The sequence below is a fragment of the Quercus suber genome, unplaced genomic scaffold, assembly GCF_002906115.3.
Source record: "Quercus suber isolate HL8 unplaced genomic scaffold, Cork oak 2.0 scaffold_7, whole genome shotgun sequence".
NCBI lineage: Eukaryota > Viridiplantae > Streptophyta > Magnoliopsida > Fagales > Fagaceae > Quercus > Quercus suber.
Window position 1 is genome coordinate 61,253 of NW_027069473.1, and position 16,394 is coordinate 77,646.

The 16,394-nt window shown below is 34.4% G+C and overlaps 2 protein-coding genes across 2 annotated transcripts in view; one reads left to right on the forward strand and one right to left on the reverse strand.

Moving 5' to 3' along the window:
* LOC112032964 (polyadenylate-binding protein-interacting protein 3) overlaps window positions 1-3,198 on the reverse strand; it is an 11,376-nt gene extending 8,178 nt beyond the window's left edge. Inside the window, exons 1-3 of the mRNA XM_024065731.2 lie at window positions 2,860-3,198; window positions 2,142-2,263; window positions 1,891-2,042 (exon numbers count right to left, since the gene is read on the reverse strand). Coding sequence (XP_023921499.2) covers window positions 1,891-2,042; window positions 2,142-2,263; window positions 2,860-3,037 — 452 coding nt within the window. The 5' untranslated portion in view covers window positions 3,038-3,198. The remainder of the gene's footprint in view (window positions 1-1,890; window positions 2,043-2,141; window positions 2,264-2,859) is intronic.
* A 5,725-nt stretch (window positions 3,199-8,923) lies between these two features.
* LOC112032940 (DEAD-box ATP-dependent RNA helicase 32) lies at window positions 8,924-15,190 on the forward strand. Its single transcript, XM_024065705.2, has 8 exons — window positions 8,924-9,421; window positions 9,942-10,217; window positions 10,754-11,077; window positions 12,285-12,476; window positions 12,671-12,826; window positions 13,082-13,503; window positions 13,929-14,086; window positions 14,543-15,190. Exons 1-8 carry the CDS (start codon window positions 9,053-9,055, stop codon window positions 14,863-14,865), a joined length of 2,220 nt encoding a protein of 739 aa, XP_023921473.2. The 5' UTR covers window positions 8,924-9,052; the 3' UTR covers window positions 14,866-15,190.
* Window positions 15,191-16,394: the final 1,204 nt, after the last annotated feature.

The following is a 16,394-nucleotide window of genomic DNA, read 5'->3' on the forward strand; positions in this document are numbered from 1 at the left end:
TATAAAAAAAAAAAAAAAAAAAAAAAAGAAGGAAAAGAAGAACCCACCACGTCTTGACAAAACCAAGGAAAAAAAAAAAAAAAAAGCCAGCATTACCAGAGAAAGGAAAAAAGAAAAAAACAAAACTTTAAAAGAGGTGGGGGCAATTTTGTCCAAACATTTTTCCCACTTTTCACTCCAATTTTCTCTCCAATTTGGAGAGATTGTATTTTGAAGGGGAGGAGAGAAAACTTGTGGGCCCCACCACTTTTCTCTCCCCCTCTCCCTCTCAACCAAACACCCTTCCTACTCATTTTCTCTCCTATTTTCCACTCTTTTTTTTCCATCCTCGCTACAATCCACCCAACCAAACATACCCTAACGGAAGAACAAGAAAGACGACAAAGAACCACACTCCAATCACGGAGAATATGCAAAAAAAAAAAATTATTCTCTAGCATAGAACATTCACATCCCTCAAAACTTCTAGCATTCCTTTCACACCAAATACACCATATCAAGCAATGATGCACAATTCTCCAAAAATCTATGTTGCAATGTTGTCCAAACTTACCTTGCCAAGACTCAAACAACTCAATAACCTTGTGAGGCATAACCCAGTGGATTCCAAACATATAGAACACCAATAACCACAACTCACAAGCTATAGGGCAATGAAGCAAAAGATGATCCAGTGACTCCCTACAACTCTTACACATATAGCACTAATCAAGAACTAGCACACATCTTTTGCGAAAGCTATCTGTTGTTAAAATCTTACCTAAGGAAGCAGACCATGAAAAGAAAGCTACCCTTGGAGAAACCTTCGATTGCCATATCATTCTCCAAGGGTAGGATAAGAGAGTTGGAAGGTAGAAAGAAAGATAGAATCCTCTAACCTCAAAACCTCTACTCTTTGCTGGCTTCCAACAAACCTTATCAGGACCCAACCCCCATACAATCGAAGAGTAGACCATATCCATAAACAAATCGAAAGATTCTTGTTCCCAATCTTGTGGTGGACGACGGTATTTAGAATCCCAATGAATCCTCCCACCAAACCAACACATAACCTTCGCTATTGAAGAATCCTTAGTTCCTGATGTAATGGACTCTTGTACTTTATGCATCCCAATGGTTTAATGGACTCTTGTACTTTATGCACTTGATTGTACTTTGTCCCTGATGGGCCTGATGTATACTTCCTATATGCTTAGGTGACATCTCTTTTTTAAAATTTTAATATATTTTCATTACTTATAAAAAAAAAATTCATGCAAAGTTCCTTCTCCATCTCACTGCCTGATTGCTAACAAGCAATCCTTTGAGAATGAGCTATCAGCTCTAAGAGTGCCATCAATAGAAACAGGCAATACACTTGCCAAGAGCCTTGTAGGATAAAAGGCACCTCCTAGTGTTTCCAATGGAGTCCAAACCTTGGACTTTTTTCTTCTTCTTCTTCTTCTTTTTTTAATTTGATAGTTGGGGGAGGGGGGATTTGAACCCTGGATGCCTCTATTGGAAACACCAGGAAGTGTCAATTGAGCTACAAGGCACTTGGCATCCACACCTTGGAAAGTAAAAAAATGTCTAGCTAAAGTCTTAGACATACTGGCTTTAAAATGTTGACTAGCAAATTCCATATAGAAATCTAGCTCTCAACTTAATCATAAATTCAGCAGCATATATCTTCTTGTGAATTCAATTTAGTCTTCCAGATTACCTTTACGTGCAAAAAATGTAACGTTACTAATTGCGTGCTGAAAAACAACTTAAGTACTTTTAATAACCTAACAAAAAAGAAAGTGATAAAACTTGCTGTTGTTCATTTTTGTGTGACCTAGTAAGTTAATGTCCAATGCAGTTATCCCCAATCAATATTTATGTCCAATGATTCCAAAGTGAGAATACCTTGTTTGATTGATTTTCTTTTTATGGATGACAGACTTTGTAGATTTCTTTGCTTCACTCACTAGATGCTCAGAAGGTACAGTCCCCAATACAGCTTCTGTATCATCACCGGCCATAATTCCAGCAACACCATCAGCTGGAAGACGAATTCCCTGTATAATAGACCACATTTGAATCACACCAATTGTTCTACATGGCATCATATAATTTAGGAGTGAAACAAAACAGTAGAAATTTAAATACTGACATACCTTTGCAATAACTTGAACTAGATCACTTGAGAGGATTACTAGTGTATCTATCACCACACCGTTTGCCACATTCGAATAACTTTTGCCCTTCTTAGTCATCCTCGCATTCTTCAAGACTATACCTAAACAAAGCAAAAGAGCAATTCAGTAATTATATTAAATTGCTAACTAATTATTCTAACAGACACTTTATGCTCTTTTGGTTGTGTTTGTAGATTATGCTTCACAAAACATAAACCAAATCCTATTCTCTTTACTGTTGTAGATTTTGGATCCAACAAATAAACAAGTCACCTAGCCACATATTTCTCACTTGTAACAGGCTCAATTGAGTAAAAGAAATCATCTTTCTAAAATCTGAAGTAATAATAGCATCTCTTTTTCCGTTTTTAACACATATTCTAAAATATGAGGAAATGTTATTTGGGATGAATTCTAAAAGAGGGAAAATAGTTTCTCTTTGCAAACAGGAAGTGGAACCAAATATAATCAATTCCTCAAGTTCTTTTTCACTCAAGAAAAAAAAGTGAACTAATATATAATCAGCAATCCCAGATCAAATTCAATCCAAGCTAGGCCCACCACGACTCATAAAAATCAAAACCCAGATGCAATTTTCTCCAATACAATAAAACCCAGATGCAATTTCGGCAGAAGAATCAAAACCCAGAAAAGGATTCGAGACAATGGAAAGGAAAGCAGAGTTTAAACGACATACCGTATTCCTCTTCGACACAGGCAGTGTGGAAAATTCCAGTATAGACAGAACCGTCCCTGACGTGCACGTCAACTGGGAGGCCAATGATACAAAGGGTGGCAAAGATCAAAGCTTCACTCAACGAAGAAGATGAAGACGAGGTGTCGTCGTTTATGTACTCTCTGTTTCTGCGACCCATTTTTGTGCTCTGTTTCTCTTGCTGATTCAATTTTCTCTGTTTTTTTTTCTGTGTGACTTTGAAAGGAGATCTGAAGCAATAGTGGGCTTCTTTGTAGGGCTTGATATGACAATGAAGAGTGAAAAGCAAAACTAAAGTTAGTGTGCCTGTCTCGCTGCCTGTTTCCTAAGTCGTGATCCCTGTATTTTTTAAATCAAAATTTGATTTTTTATATATATTTTAAAGATTTTATAGGTATAATAGCCTCTAAGCATCAGAATTATTTCAATAACAAAAAATCTTAGAAGTGTAATATGTAAATTATTTCATCCAAAATACAAAACACACAGGGAAATGATCCTGTTTTGTAGGCAATATTTTAATGGGGGTTAAAAGATGTTTCTACTTTATCTTAAAAAAAAAAAGTTTATATATCTATTTAGTTTTTTTTTTTTTTTTGATAACTATAAGTTTTTATATATATATATATATAGTTTTGTTTTTGGATAAACATGGGGTGTTTTTTTTTTTACAGTGTTCTTTAAAAAATTGATAATTAGGAATGAGAATTGGGTCTTAGATGTTTTCTTTGGAAATACATATAAATACAAGACTTTGGGTATAATTCAATAGTTAATTTTTTTTTTCCTAGATACAATAGAATTTTAATCTATAACGTCTATTTTGTGATGATTGCTCTTATAATCAAGTTAAGACACCAATCAATTTTTGGTGTAAACAAGATTCAAAATTATATATTTTGTCTCATATTTAAGCAAATAAGCTACCATACACATAGTCAATACCTATAACATACCATTTGGATTTGTAGCATATTGTTTATTATTATTGACACCATTTAAAAAAACAAAGTTTCCCTTACTTTGTAAATATTCTTTTTAATCAATAAAATGAACCCTTTTGATAGCGTAATATATATATATATATATAATCAAAGCTAAGACACCAATCAATTTTGGTGTAGACGGGATTTGAAACTCAAATTTTTTATTCAATAACAATATAATCTACCAGTTAAACTAGCTTAAACCCAAGATAGTTAAAAGTTAAAACTTACAACTATAGAAAATGAGATATTCAAACCCTAATTCTCCTTATAAAAAAGAGCACGTAATGCAATAGAGGTTTAAAACTCTTTTGTGATAATTTCAAACTAATACCTTATTGCCTCTCAAGTCTTAACATCTCTCTTTAAATAGGAATAGCAACAATTTGGGTTTGGTACAAAAAATTTTTTTAATTCCAAACACTCTAACCAAAGCCTTATCCAACTCTTATATTTTTGACGTATCAAAAAAAAAAAAAAAAAAAAAACTCTTATATTTTTGAGAATTTCATCACAAACTCGTCTTATTTATATTTTATAAAGTCAAACTCATCCCAATTCCATCTATTTATAAAAACAATGAATATAAGATCAATTTAACTTAAACTAGATGTGAGTTCCAGTTAACTCAATTGTTATAGTCTCTAATTGTTAAATAAGATATTTGAGGTTCAATTCATATATATACAAAAAACTGATTGGTGTCTTAGTTTGATGATGAGGACCTATCATTAGAAGCGGACACCAGTAAGGTAAGGAGCTTGATATTGGTTGAAATAGTATGGAACTTGATACTGGTTGAAATAGCATGTTAAACATGTGAAATAGAGAGGGAAATAGACAGAAAGACATCCATCTAAATAAACATAGCCAACACCTCTAAGCTCCTCAAACTCCAAAAACACATCCCGAACTCCATCAGTGTCTTACTAAATTACCTCTGTTATAATTGTTGCTAAGCTCCTCAAACTCCAAAAACACATCCCGAACTCCATCAATATCTTAGTAAATTATCTCTGTTATAAATCCTTGCATGAAACTGTGTGTATTCATGGGATTTATCCTTCAGTTCCATCATCTTTGCCAACTTAATTAGCTGAATTGGCCCAGGCAAAGAGTCCACCCTCCTAAAAACGATTACCATGATTTGAATCAAGAAACCATCATTGTTGTCTAGTTCAATCCGTTCTTTCTAAATTATCTTTTTTATTTATTTATGAATGATAAAGGGATTTGAAGGGGATCTAAATTAATGATAAGCTTGTTTTTAAGGCCGTAAGTTTGATTTAAAATTGAGAATCTTTTATTATTATTATTATTATTATTATTTTGCATCATGTGTTTGCCTCATCATTACTTGTTTTCTTTGCGGCGATGCCCTTTTAAATATATATATATATATATATGATTTTATATTTTTTATGAAGATTATATATATGTATTTTTTTTTTTTTTTTGGTTGTTGTCCTATTCTATTACTTATTTTTTATGAAGATTATATATATGTATTTTTTTTTTTTTTTTGGTTGTTGTCCTATTCTATTACATATTGTTGCCTTAGAGATGGTTTTAGTCTTGTTTCTTCTTTGACCTTTACACATGTCATGTGCTTGTGGAGCTTGATGCTCTGTTGGTTGTCTTAATTTTGAAAGGTTTTGTAAAAATTCATCCTAAATGCCTTGGTGGAATGCAGGGGTCACTCCCAAAAGAATCGTTATTTTTTCAATTTAGAGAAGCTAATAGGAGTGTCAATGCAATTCTAGTATGGGAAGACCTCAATTCTTGGATTCAATCTAGGATTTTGTCGTATTGGATAATTCGATGATGTCTAATACTTGACTTGTTCTGTACTCTTTTTAATATAATGCATCATTCTCTTAACAATATATATGTACACTAATTTGGGAATAACACAATTCTTGGATTTAGTTTGGGAGTGTTGTATTGGATAATTCAACTATGTCTAGTATTTAACTTGTTCGTAATTTTTTGCAACCTTAAATTTTTTTTTTTTTTTTTTTTAACATTCAAACAATAAAATGAATCGTTGATTATAAATAGTGGAGAATAAGAGATTTGAACCCTGATATATATTGATGGGGACTAAGTTAAGGATATTCGTCCATGTTGGTTGTCCACAATCACCACGTCCATAACTTGTTCACATCCAGAATACCTTAAGAAGACGAGAATAAGGACATTGTACGTGGGAACAATACATGTCCCTTTATAACAAGACCAAGTTAGTTGTCCATAGCACAAAAGCAAGGACAAACAAATAACACTTGGTGAATTCTCATAAAGTTCCTTATGATCTGACCAAAATGTGCTGCTCTCAAAACATGGAAGGAGTTCCTCGTAATTCGCCCTATGTCCTCCATTTATCCATTTTCTCCATTAACTACTCACATCACCCATGATGGTGGTGGATCCAAACAAGTAGACTCACTCCAAACTCTTTATAAATGGAGTAAGTCTCATTCACTCGAGGTAAGTTCTATCATTCACTATTTCCCATCCTTGTCTTCTAAAGATAAAACTAACTTAACCGTCCGAGGATCCTTGGCCAGGTTACAGCGGTCACCTTTGATAATTCTTTCTTTATTTTTAGGACTTACAGCCATTATTGTAGGCTGAAATATTTCAGCCTTTTGATTTTCGTGCATCATATATATATATATATATATACACACGCATATATATATATTAATAGGTGAAGTTTAGAGAAAGTTCAATTAAAAATTCAAATTAGAGCCTAATTTTGCGTCACAGGTCTAATTTAACTTTTTTAATATTTGTGCAAATGAGTTATTAATTGTGAAAACCAAAGAGACCACATTAATTACAATCACTTTGAATTGGCTATTTTTAGACCAATGAAATGCATCGATTTCACAATTTATTTAAGAAAATATTTCACAATGGACAAAAGAACAATGAAGAGAACAATAGAGGGAGGGAGAGTCTGTTTGGATCGCTTGGATTGAGGGGGATGAGTCTAGATTTATGTAGGGGCCACATTATAATTATTCTTCCAATTATTCAATTCAAATATGAAATTGGAGTCCAATTTTGCTTCATCTATCTAAATTTAACTAGGATCACGTTATAATTATTCATCCATGCCTACTCTCATTTTAAAAAAAAAAGCTATGCTCCTCTCTCTCTCTCTCTCTTAATAAAACGTTTTTTTTTTTTTTTTTTTTTTTTTTTTAGGGGGGGGGGGGGTTGTTGGGGTTGAATAAAATCTTATGCTCTTCTTTAAATATCAGACCTACCTATTTTCAGATTCACCTCCCCTTCTACAATAATCAAACACAAATCAGAAAACCCATATTCCTTCATCTCCTACTTAGCTAACGGTGCATCTTGCCAGTTATCACACTGGTTCAGGAAGATTTGAACCTAATTCAGTAATTCTCTTCATAAAGAAAAGTATTCAATATTACTAAATTACAAAACTTTTGACTTAGATTCTAAATTAGTAAGGACGGAACCAGGATTCAAAAATGAGGGGGGGTCAAAGTATTAAAAAAAAAAATTGGCATAGACCAAACTTAACATAAGCTTTTTCAATTGCATTGTGTTAATTAACATCATAATATATTCGTGGTAATTCTAGATTATTCTAGAATGAACTATTACCAATTTTATATATGGTGATTTTTCAAAAATTTATTTGATGGATTTTAGAAATTGGGACATCAAACTAGATGTTGACAATACTGCATTTTCAATATGAGCTTCTAAATTATTTTGAATATTTCTTAATAAAAAATAATCAAAATTGAACATTATTTTTCCATGATCTTAAAAAAAAAGGCAACAATAATTAATTATAAAGAATTTATCCTACATCTACCTAACCATTTAAATAATATTTTGACATAAGATTGACAAATTTCTCTCATTTCTTAAAAAGTAACATTACCAAACAATTTATTACAGCAAACTCATTATATAATTTTTTAACAAAAAAAAAAAAACATTATTATTATAGCAAGCACAACTAAAAACTTTTTAAAAAGTAACTTAAAAAATATAACAACAAGCACTTCACAGTTCACACCATGTGAACTGAAAATAATACATTTGATAATGCCAAATTTGTGCTTTACTTTTGTTATCAATATTAGTTTGTCTACAAGTAATTCATGTTATTTTTGGGGCAATTGGGTTTCTTTGTCTATAGGTAATTCATATTAGTTTTTGGGCAATTGGGTTTCTTTGGACCAAATTTGTGCTTTATTTATTTATTTTTTGTTATTATCCAAAGGTTATTGTAATTATTTTTCAGGCAACTGGGCAAAAGAGATAGCATAGAACATATTTCATGGGCCAATTTATAATTATTTTGGAGGGAGGGGGCCAAGATTGCATATTTTGGAGCAAATTGAAAATTTCCTTTGTGTACACACATACTAAATTTGAAATAGTTTCAAATCCATAACTGCTCACATCTTAAGTCTTAACATCTTTTCAAATAGGAATGACAAGATTTGGGTTTGGGATGAAAAAAAAAAAAATCTAATTCCTAACGCAACCAAAGCCCTATCAAAGCCAACTCATCTTATTTATATTTAAAAAGGTTAAACTCATCCCAACTCCATCCATTTATCCAAACAATGGATGAGATTTAACCTATGAGGTCGATTTAACCTAAGCTAGAAGGACATGATTTCCTTCATGCAAATTACGTATAAAACAAAGGAAGATCTGAGATTATTATTTTATCCTTGCCTTTTCTTTTTCCCTTGATACATCCGAAGACAATATGTAAGGAAATATTTTTCTAGCATGTTTCCTTTCCTTTTCTCTTTAGTTTTATGACCCTTTTCCTTTAAACACCATTCTCTTTCATCAAACCCTTGCAAATTTCCCTCCTTCATCTTCTTCTATTTATTTTTTTATTTTTATTTTTATTTTTAAAAGCATTTTAAACCCTTGCAAGTCACAGAAAAACACACGTAACCGCGAAATCCTGTTTTTAATTTTCTCAACATCAGAAATTTTAAATATATCCTATCAAAAAAAAAAAAAAATATATATATATTGTAAAAACCCAAAAAAAACACCAAACCCTTTTCTCAATCTCTCATTGCTCTCTCTTAAACCCCAACCCCCACAAACACAAACACAGACGCGGAGATTCACACAAAGAGACAGACAACCTCAAAAACTCTCCAACAATGAAAAAACCCAAATCCAAACAATTCCGCAACAAACTCCGCGTCTCAGAAAGAGAAACAATCAAGCTCCTCGACTCATGGATCCAATCCCAGAAACCCGACTCCGGCTCCAACCCCATGTCTCTGCCTCCGCTGCCTTCCAACTCACCTATTGGCTGCCTCGGCGGCGACTCGTTCTCGCGGTACGCCGGTGCCACGCGGTTTGACCAGCTGCCCTTGTCGAAGAAAACCGTGGATGGTCTTCGTGATGCTGGGTATGTCGAGATGACCGATGTTCAGAGGGCTACTCTGCCCCACGCGCTCTGCGGAAGGGACATTCTCGGCGCCGCCAAAACCGGGTCTGGAAAGACTCTGGCTTTTGTTATCCCGGTGAGTTTTGCTTTTTTGTTTTTGTTTTTTGGGTTTTTGAATTTTAATGAGAATTGAGTTTGTGTGAAAAAAAATAATGGAATTTGGTTGGGAGTGAGAGAAGTGTGAGTTTTGTAAGTTGTGGGAATTTTGGGTTTTGTTTGGTTGCTTAGAAAGTGTGGGAAAAATAGGGGAATTTAGTTGAGAGTGAGAAGTTTGAGTTTTGTGGGGTTTGTTTGACTGGTGAAAACGTGTGAGGAGATGACTGATGGAAGTGGACTGAAGGAAATTTTGCGTTTTGTTTGGTTGGTGAGGAAGTGTGAGAAAAGAGTGGAATTTAATGGGGGGTATCTTTTTGTCTCGGGCTGAATAGCATGAAAATAACTAGTGGGAAGAAGGCTTCCATTTTATTTTTCCTTATGATTTAGTTCTTATAATTTTCTTTAGCATGCTAGTTCTTTTGTATGTTTGAATTTTCATTTGTATGTTGTGTGTATATATATGTGTGTGTTCTTGTGCTCAATTGTTATGTTGATTTTAGGTTCTGGAGAAGTTATATAGAGGGACATGGGGACCTGAGGATGGTGTAGGGAGCATCATTATATCTCCCACACGGGAATTAGCAGGCCAACTTTTTGATGTGTTGAAAACTGTAGGGAAGCGCCATAATTTTAGTGCTGGCCTTCTAATTGGTGGTCGCAAGGATATTGACACAGAGAAGGAGCATGTAAATCGGCTCAATATTTTGGTTTGCACTCCTGGTCGGCTTCTTCAGCACATGGATGAGACTCCAAACTTTGAATGTTCCCTGCTTCAGGTCACCATTATATTTTCTTCCTCATCTTTCTTTTCCTGTTTTGGTGGCAGTCTTCTTTGCTTTTTTTTTTTTTTTTCGTCTATTATTTCCCATACCAAAGTCATTGCATTATAAGAAAGAAAGTTGCTAAAATTCTGTTTTATAAATCCACGTGCCTTGTCCTTTCAAGTTGGTGATGTGTCTCTGCCATCCCTGCTTGTTATAAGACTTGGCTTCAATATAGCTTTATCCTCCCTTTGTATTCATTTTCTTTTGGCACTAAGTCACTCCTTTGGTTTGGAGGTTTGCCCTTTTTTCAATCATCCTAATTTACAGATCTTTTTTTGGGAACAAGGCTGCCTACTCTTCCACTTCCTTGTTTCACCTCTCTCTCTCTCTCTCTCTCTCTTACATACACACACATACATGCACACACACGTGCACGCGCGCACACACACACACTTGCAAGCATGTCCTCGCACTTGCATGTGCACACGTGTTTCAAGTATTGGTTATTTAGCTTCTCATTTGGGTGGGAATTCCTGGCCAGAAAACAGGTTTTGGTTCTTGATGAGGCAGATCGTATTCTTGATGTCGGATTCAAGAAGGCTTTAAATGCTATCGTGTCACAACTACCTAAGAATAGACAAACCTTGCTCTTCTCAGCAACTCAAACAAAGTCAGTTCAAGATCTTGCAAGACTCAGTTTGAAGGACCCAGAGTATCTCAGCGTGCATGAGGAGTCTGTAACTTCCACTCCCAACCTCTTGCAGCAAACTGCAATGGTTGTTCCTCTTGACCAAAAGTTAGATATGTTGTGGAGTTTCATAAAGTCACATCTTAATTCAAAGATCCTAGTGTTTCTTTCAAGCTGTAAACAGGTAACTCAGCATCTTTTATTCCTTTATTAGAAATCATGTCTTGTTGAATAAAGCCAATCTAAAAGTGTGGAACTTAGGGTTTGTATAGTTGTTTGAGGCCAATACGAGCCCCCTTACTTGTTGGTTAACCAGATAAGATGATTCGGCTTATTCATAGTTGCTGCCCAGTTTTGGGCAGGGGCAGTTTGATATTTTATATGTGATTGATTTTTTCAATTCTTGTTCACATTTTTTTTTCTTAACACCAAATTGTTAAATTGTTTCTCTCCACAAAAATCAAGCGTTCATGGCACAAAACATTACATTTATCTTGGCTGAATCTATAGTACATATACTCACATAGCTTATGAATGCATTGGTTTGGGTACAGATGTTGGAATGTTACCTAATTTAAAAATTATCATTTTTGTGCATTGAAGAACTATATGTATAGTTTCATAGATAAAATCTGATTATGGGAGATTAGATAGTAATATAATTAAAAGTCAATACATTGTAGGATTTGACAATTATGATTGTTTTATTCATTTTTAATAAGTAATATATTTTATTAAAGAAGAGGAGCTACCTCATGTACACTGGAAATGTACACAAGTACTCCTAAGGAGTTGAATAGAAAGAGTTTCTCTCTTTTGGGTAATAGCCTAATAGGAAGAGGTTATACAAGGACCTTTGGGATGTTAACATTTAACTTGTCTATTATATGTAGGAGCATGCATTTACACTTTTTCGTCAATATCTGTGTAATTTAGGGGTCTTACATGCAAATGTTTATGTTAGTGTCCAAGTTGAGTTGGTATGTCTTTGATGGTTTTCCAGTCCACACCATGCTGGATCAATTGGCTAATTGGCTTAGTTCATTTAGCTTATATCCAGATAAGCACTTCACCACATCCTTGGTTTTCATGTTCTTCAATTAGTTCTCAAATTGATGTCTCTCATTTATGTTGGCTGAAACCTTAGTTGTACTAAGACCTTCCATAAAACAAATTGAGAATGGACAATGCCACTAGTTATTTTTTTTTTTTTTTTAATTCTAGGAGGTGTTTTCTCTCCATGTCTCCATATGTAGAGGCAAAAATATTTTTCCCCTTATCTAGATGGCCTTGTATTAGTATTACCTTTTAATGCCTGGTCCTTTTTTTTTTATTAATTTATATACTCATTTTCATTATTGTTGCTAAGGATGAATGGCTGGTACTTTTAGGTCAAATTTGTCTATGAAGCATTTAAGAAACTGCGTCCTGGGATACCCTTAAAGTGTCTTCATGGGAGGATGAAGCAGGGGAGAAGGATGGGAATATATTCAGAATTCTGTGAGCAGCGTTCAGTTCTCTTCTCGACCGATGTGGCCTCGAGAGGCCTTGATTTTAACAAGGCAGTCGATTGGGTTGTCCAGGTAATTTAATTTGGTTGTTCAAATAAGCTTGTGTGTGCATAAGGCAAAACAATTATTTTTCTTGTTACTAAGGTCTTAGAAATTATTTATTGTATTTCTGTAATTGGTTGTTCAAATAAGCTTGTGTGCATAAGACAAAACAATTCTTTTTCTTGTTACTAAGGTCTTAGAAATTTTTTATCGTATTTCTGTAGGTGGATTGTCCAGAAGATGTTAAAGCTTACATACACAGAGCTGGTCGCACTGCTCGCTATCATTCTGGAGGGAGGTCTGTTTTATTTCTGATGCCCTCAGAAATGAAAATGCTTGAAAAATTACAAGCACAAAAAGTACCCATACAATTTATTAAGGTAGACTGCCTTATTTGCAAAGTCTATTGTAGATAACCAATATCCTTTGGCTTCCTTTTGCTTATCTAGTTAATATATATATATATATATGTGTGTGTGTGTATGTATGTATGTATGTATGTATTTACTTCTTCCTTTTTCTCTTCAGTGGCTCAACATATTTGATTGGGATTCTTAAGAGAATACTTGCTCATGTAATGATTGTTTAAATTCATTTGTTTGCTAACCTTGCTGTTATAATTGCTTATTTTTCAGGCGAACAAAAAAAGACTGCAACCTGTTTCTGGGCTGTTGTCAGCATTACTAGTTAAGTATCCAGATATGCAGTATCAGGCCCAAAGAGCCTTTGTGACATATTTGCGGTCTATTCATATTCAGAAGGAAAAAGAAATTTTTGATGTGACAAAACTGCCTATTGATGAATTTTCAGCGTCATTGGGTCTCCCAATGACTCCGAAAATCCGTTTCTTGAAGCAGAAAAACAAGTCAAAAAAAGCATCAGAGACAATTTCTCTTCCTGCATCTGAAAACTCTGACAGGGAGAATCTGCTGGAGATTCCCAAAGAGATGCTAGATATCGGTGATATAGATGAAGAGGAAATGGACAAAGCTTTTCTTCTAAAGCAGGATACACCAAATGAGGAAGAGGAGAAAATAAGTGAAATCACAGATGCTAGGTACGTTACTTTTCTGTAATTATTTATATAGAGTTTTTATACAGATTATTAACACTAAGATCACCATACAATAATGATGTTTGATAGGAATTACTAATTACATGCAAATACGCAATTGTGTTGGATGTGTAGTTTTTATTCTATCTAGCTGGTGTTCCTTACAATAAGTGTCATCTAGTATTTTACACAGATCTCTGTCTGTCTTGCGGGAAAAATGTGATGACATGTAATACAAGGCCCAACCCTGTACTTTTGGTGTGCTAAGTGTGCCATCATATGTTATTTTGTTTGGATATTCTGTATTGTTTGTTTGTTTATTGGGTCACCAATGCTAGGCTAAAAGTTTAGGATTTACCGTTCAATCTATTGTGCTTTATATGGTTTTCATTAATCTGATCTGAGCTTTTCTATCCTTTCCTTTGTAGGCCTGCAATACGGATTTCAAAGAAGAAGAAGTTAAAAATAAATATCCACAGACCAATGGGTACTAGGCTTGTTTATGATGATGAAGGCAATGCACTACCCCCACTTGCGAGGGTGGCTGAAATAAAGAGTGGCAATGAATCATTTGTGGTTGACCAAGGTATATGGGTCATTCTTGAGCTGCAATTAGTATAAATAATATTCCCGAGGCAGACTTCACAGCACATTAAGCTCTTGCCTCTTTTTCCTTTTTCCTTCTCTAAATTAAATTTCATTGTCTGGCTGAAGCAAAGTAATGTGGTTTCCTTTTCTTTCTCCGTTCTTACCACAGATGTTGTCTTGGTCAACAAATGTGGATGGCTTGGATTTTGAAGCCATCCACATTTGTTTTTTTTTAAAGCCATCCAAATTTCCAATCTTTCAAACTCCAAAAGTATGCATAACCTCATTGATCCACGTCAATTCATTGAACCAATGCTTTGTTTGAACATGGTGCCTTGCCATGCATGTCAATAAAATACAAAGCTGTACCGAATAAATTTCTATCCCAAATGTTGACTATGTTTTGTGCATTTGCTGCTGTTCAAGTGCCCTAATAGATCTCACTGTTGTGCAGGCAAAAAGAATGAGTATTATAACAAGATGAGGGAAGAGATGAAGCAGGTAGACAAAGAAGACAAGCTACTAGATCGCCAACGTCGCAGAGAGAAACGGATTAAGCAGAAGATGAAGTTGAAAAGAGGAAGCTTGGAGGAAGAGGATGATGAAGAACATTCTGCATCAGAAGAGGAAGCTACTAGAGACAGACCCCGTAAAAAGTCGAAGAAATATTACAATAGTGACAGTGATGATGGTGAGAGAAAAGAAAATAAGGACTCCTCCTCCTTGGCAGAACAAGAAGCACTAGCACTCAAGTTACTAAATGCCATGCACTCCTAACTTATAGGATATGACAGTATAAGGCTTTTTTCTTTTATCCTTTCATTTTTGGTTAGTATATGGGAGCTTAAGTAAAGAGCCTGTTTGAGTATCTGTCAGCTTCAAGCCTGAAATTACTTTGGATGAAATAGAGTATTGGGTTTTTGTCTGTTTTCTGTATTATGTTCACGAATATTCTACTTTAATTGGCTGAAGCATCGCACACAGTTTCTCTCAATGTCATTGCGATCAGGGATTCTCAGATCCACCTGTACCTCGGTTGAATTGTGAAAAAATTGAAAAATGAAGTCAATGAAAATGCTGAAAAGATATAAAAATTTGATGATTTTCTTCTTCAGTTCATTATTTCTAACATCAGAGAGAGAGAAGAGGGGGGGGGGGGGGGGGGGGGGGGATAATTTGCAAAGTAGCGTGAGTTTGCCACACTATGTTGTTAGACTCGAGCCTTTGAGGCTTGATTTCAGCAAAGAAATCGAGCCACAAAGACTTGAGTTTTGATTGCTGACATGGAGATGATTTTGTCGCATGGAACTTGAGTCTTAAAGACTCGAGTTCCATAGAAGAAGAAGAACGAAGATGACGATGAAGATGAAGAACCAGAAATGAAGGAAGAAGTACCAGATTTGAAGAACCCTTTGGAGAATGCAGATCCGAAGGAGTAATTCTTAGGTACTCCTCGAGCATAGAGAATGGTGCTCCCTCCTCTCATATTCATGGTGGGGTCCACTCATTAAATTTATGGTGAGGTCCGTCATGAATGTGAGAGGAAAGAGCACAATTTCTCCGTTCTCCGAGAATACATAAGAATTTTTTGATTTGAAGAAGTAGAATAGGGGAAGAAAAAGAAGAAGTATGGGATGGAGGAGAGAAGAACAGGGGAAGAAGAAGAAGAAGCATGGGCAAGAGGAGAGAAGAGAAAGAAGAGAAGAACAGGCATTGGGAAAGTAAATGGTGGAACTCGAGTCTTAAAAACTTGAGTTTTACGTGGATTTTTTTCCACATCAATTGTCACCACTTGCAACTGGAGTTTTAAAAAACTCAAGTTCTATCTTGAAATTCGAGTTTTAGACATTTGAGATGTTAGTTTGCAAAATAGTTTTGCAAACTAGACAACTAACTAAAATATTATAAAAATAAAGCTAAATGCAAAAAAAATTCATCGGAGAGGCTTTATAGTGTTCTTGTACGGTCAACATTGAAATGGACGAGTTTAAAATATTTAATTCTTAATCAATTCTTGAGCTTATACTAGATGATGCTTCAAAGAAAAAAATGATATGAATTTAGCATAGGTGTGGTGCATGCATGTAAAAAGATCTACTATCTTCATCAATTTTAGAGATATGCTGTTTCTTCAAAATATATCTTAATTACGAGTGTTAGGGGCTAGATTATAAGTTTTTATTATTATTTTATTTTATATTTTTTTAACTTTTATGTAATTATTTTTTTTAAAAAAAACCACACTTATTTTTCAAAGTAGAAGCATACTTTGCAACAAATCTTTAACAGAAAACTAAATATGTTGT

Coding starts and splice junctions, on each gene's coding strand:
- LOC112032940 (XM_024065705.2), top strand. CDS start 9,053: ATGAAAAAACCCAAATCCAAACAATTCCGCAACAAACTCCGCGTCTCA. Junction 12,477..12,670: donor CAGTCGATTGGGTTGTCCAG/GTAATTTAATTT, acceptor GTATTTCTGTAG/GTGGATTGTCCAGAAGATGT. Junction 14,087..14,542: donor ATCATTTGTGGTTGACCAAG/GTATATGGGTCA, acceptor ACTGTTGTGCAG/GCAAAAAGAATGAGTATTAT.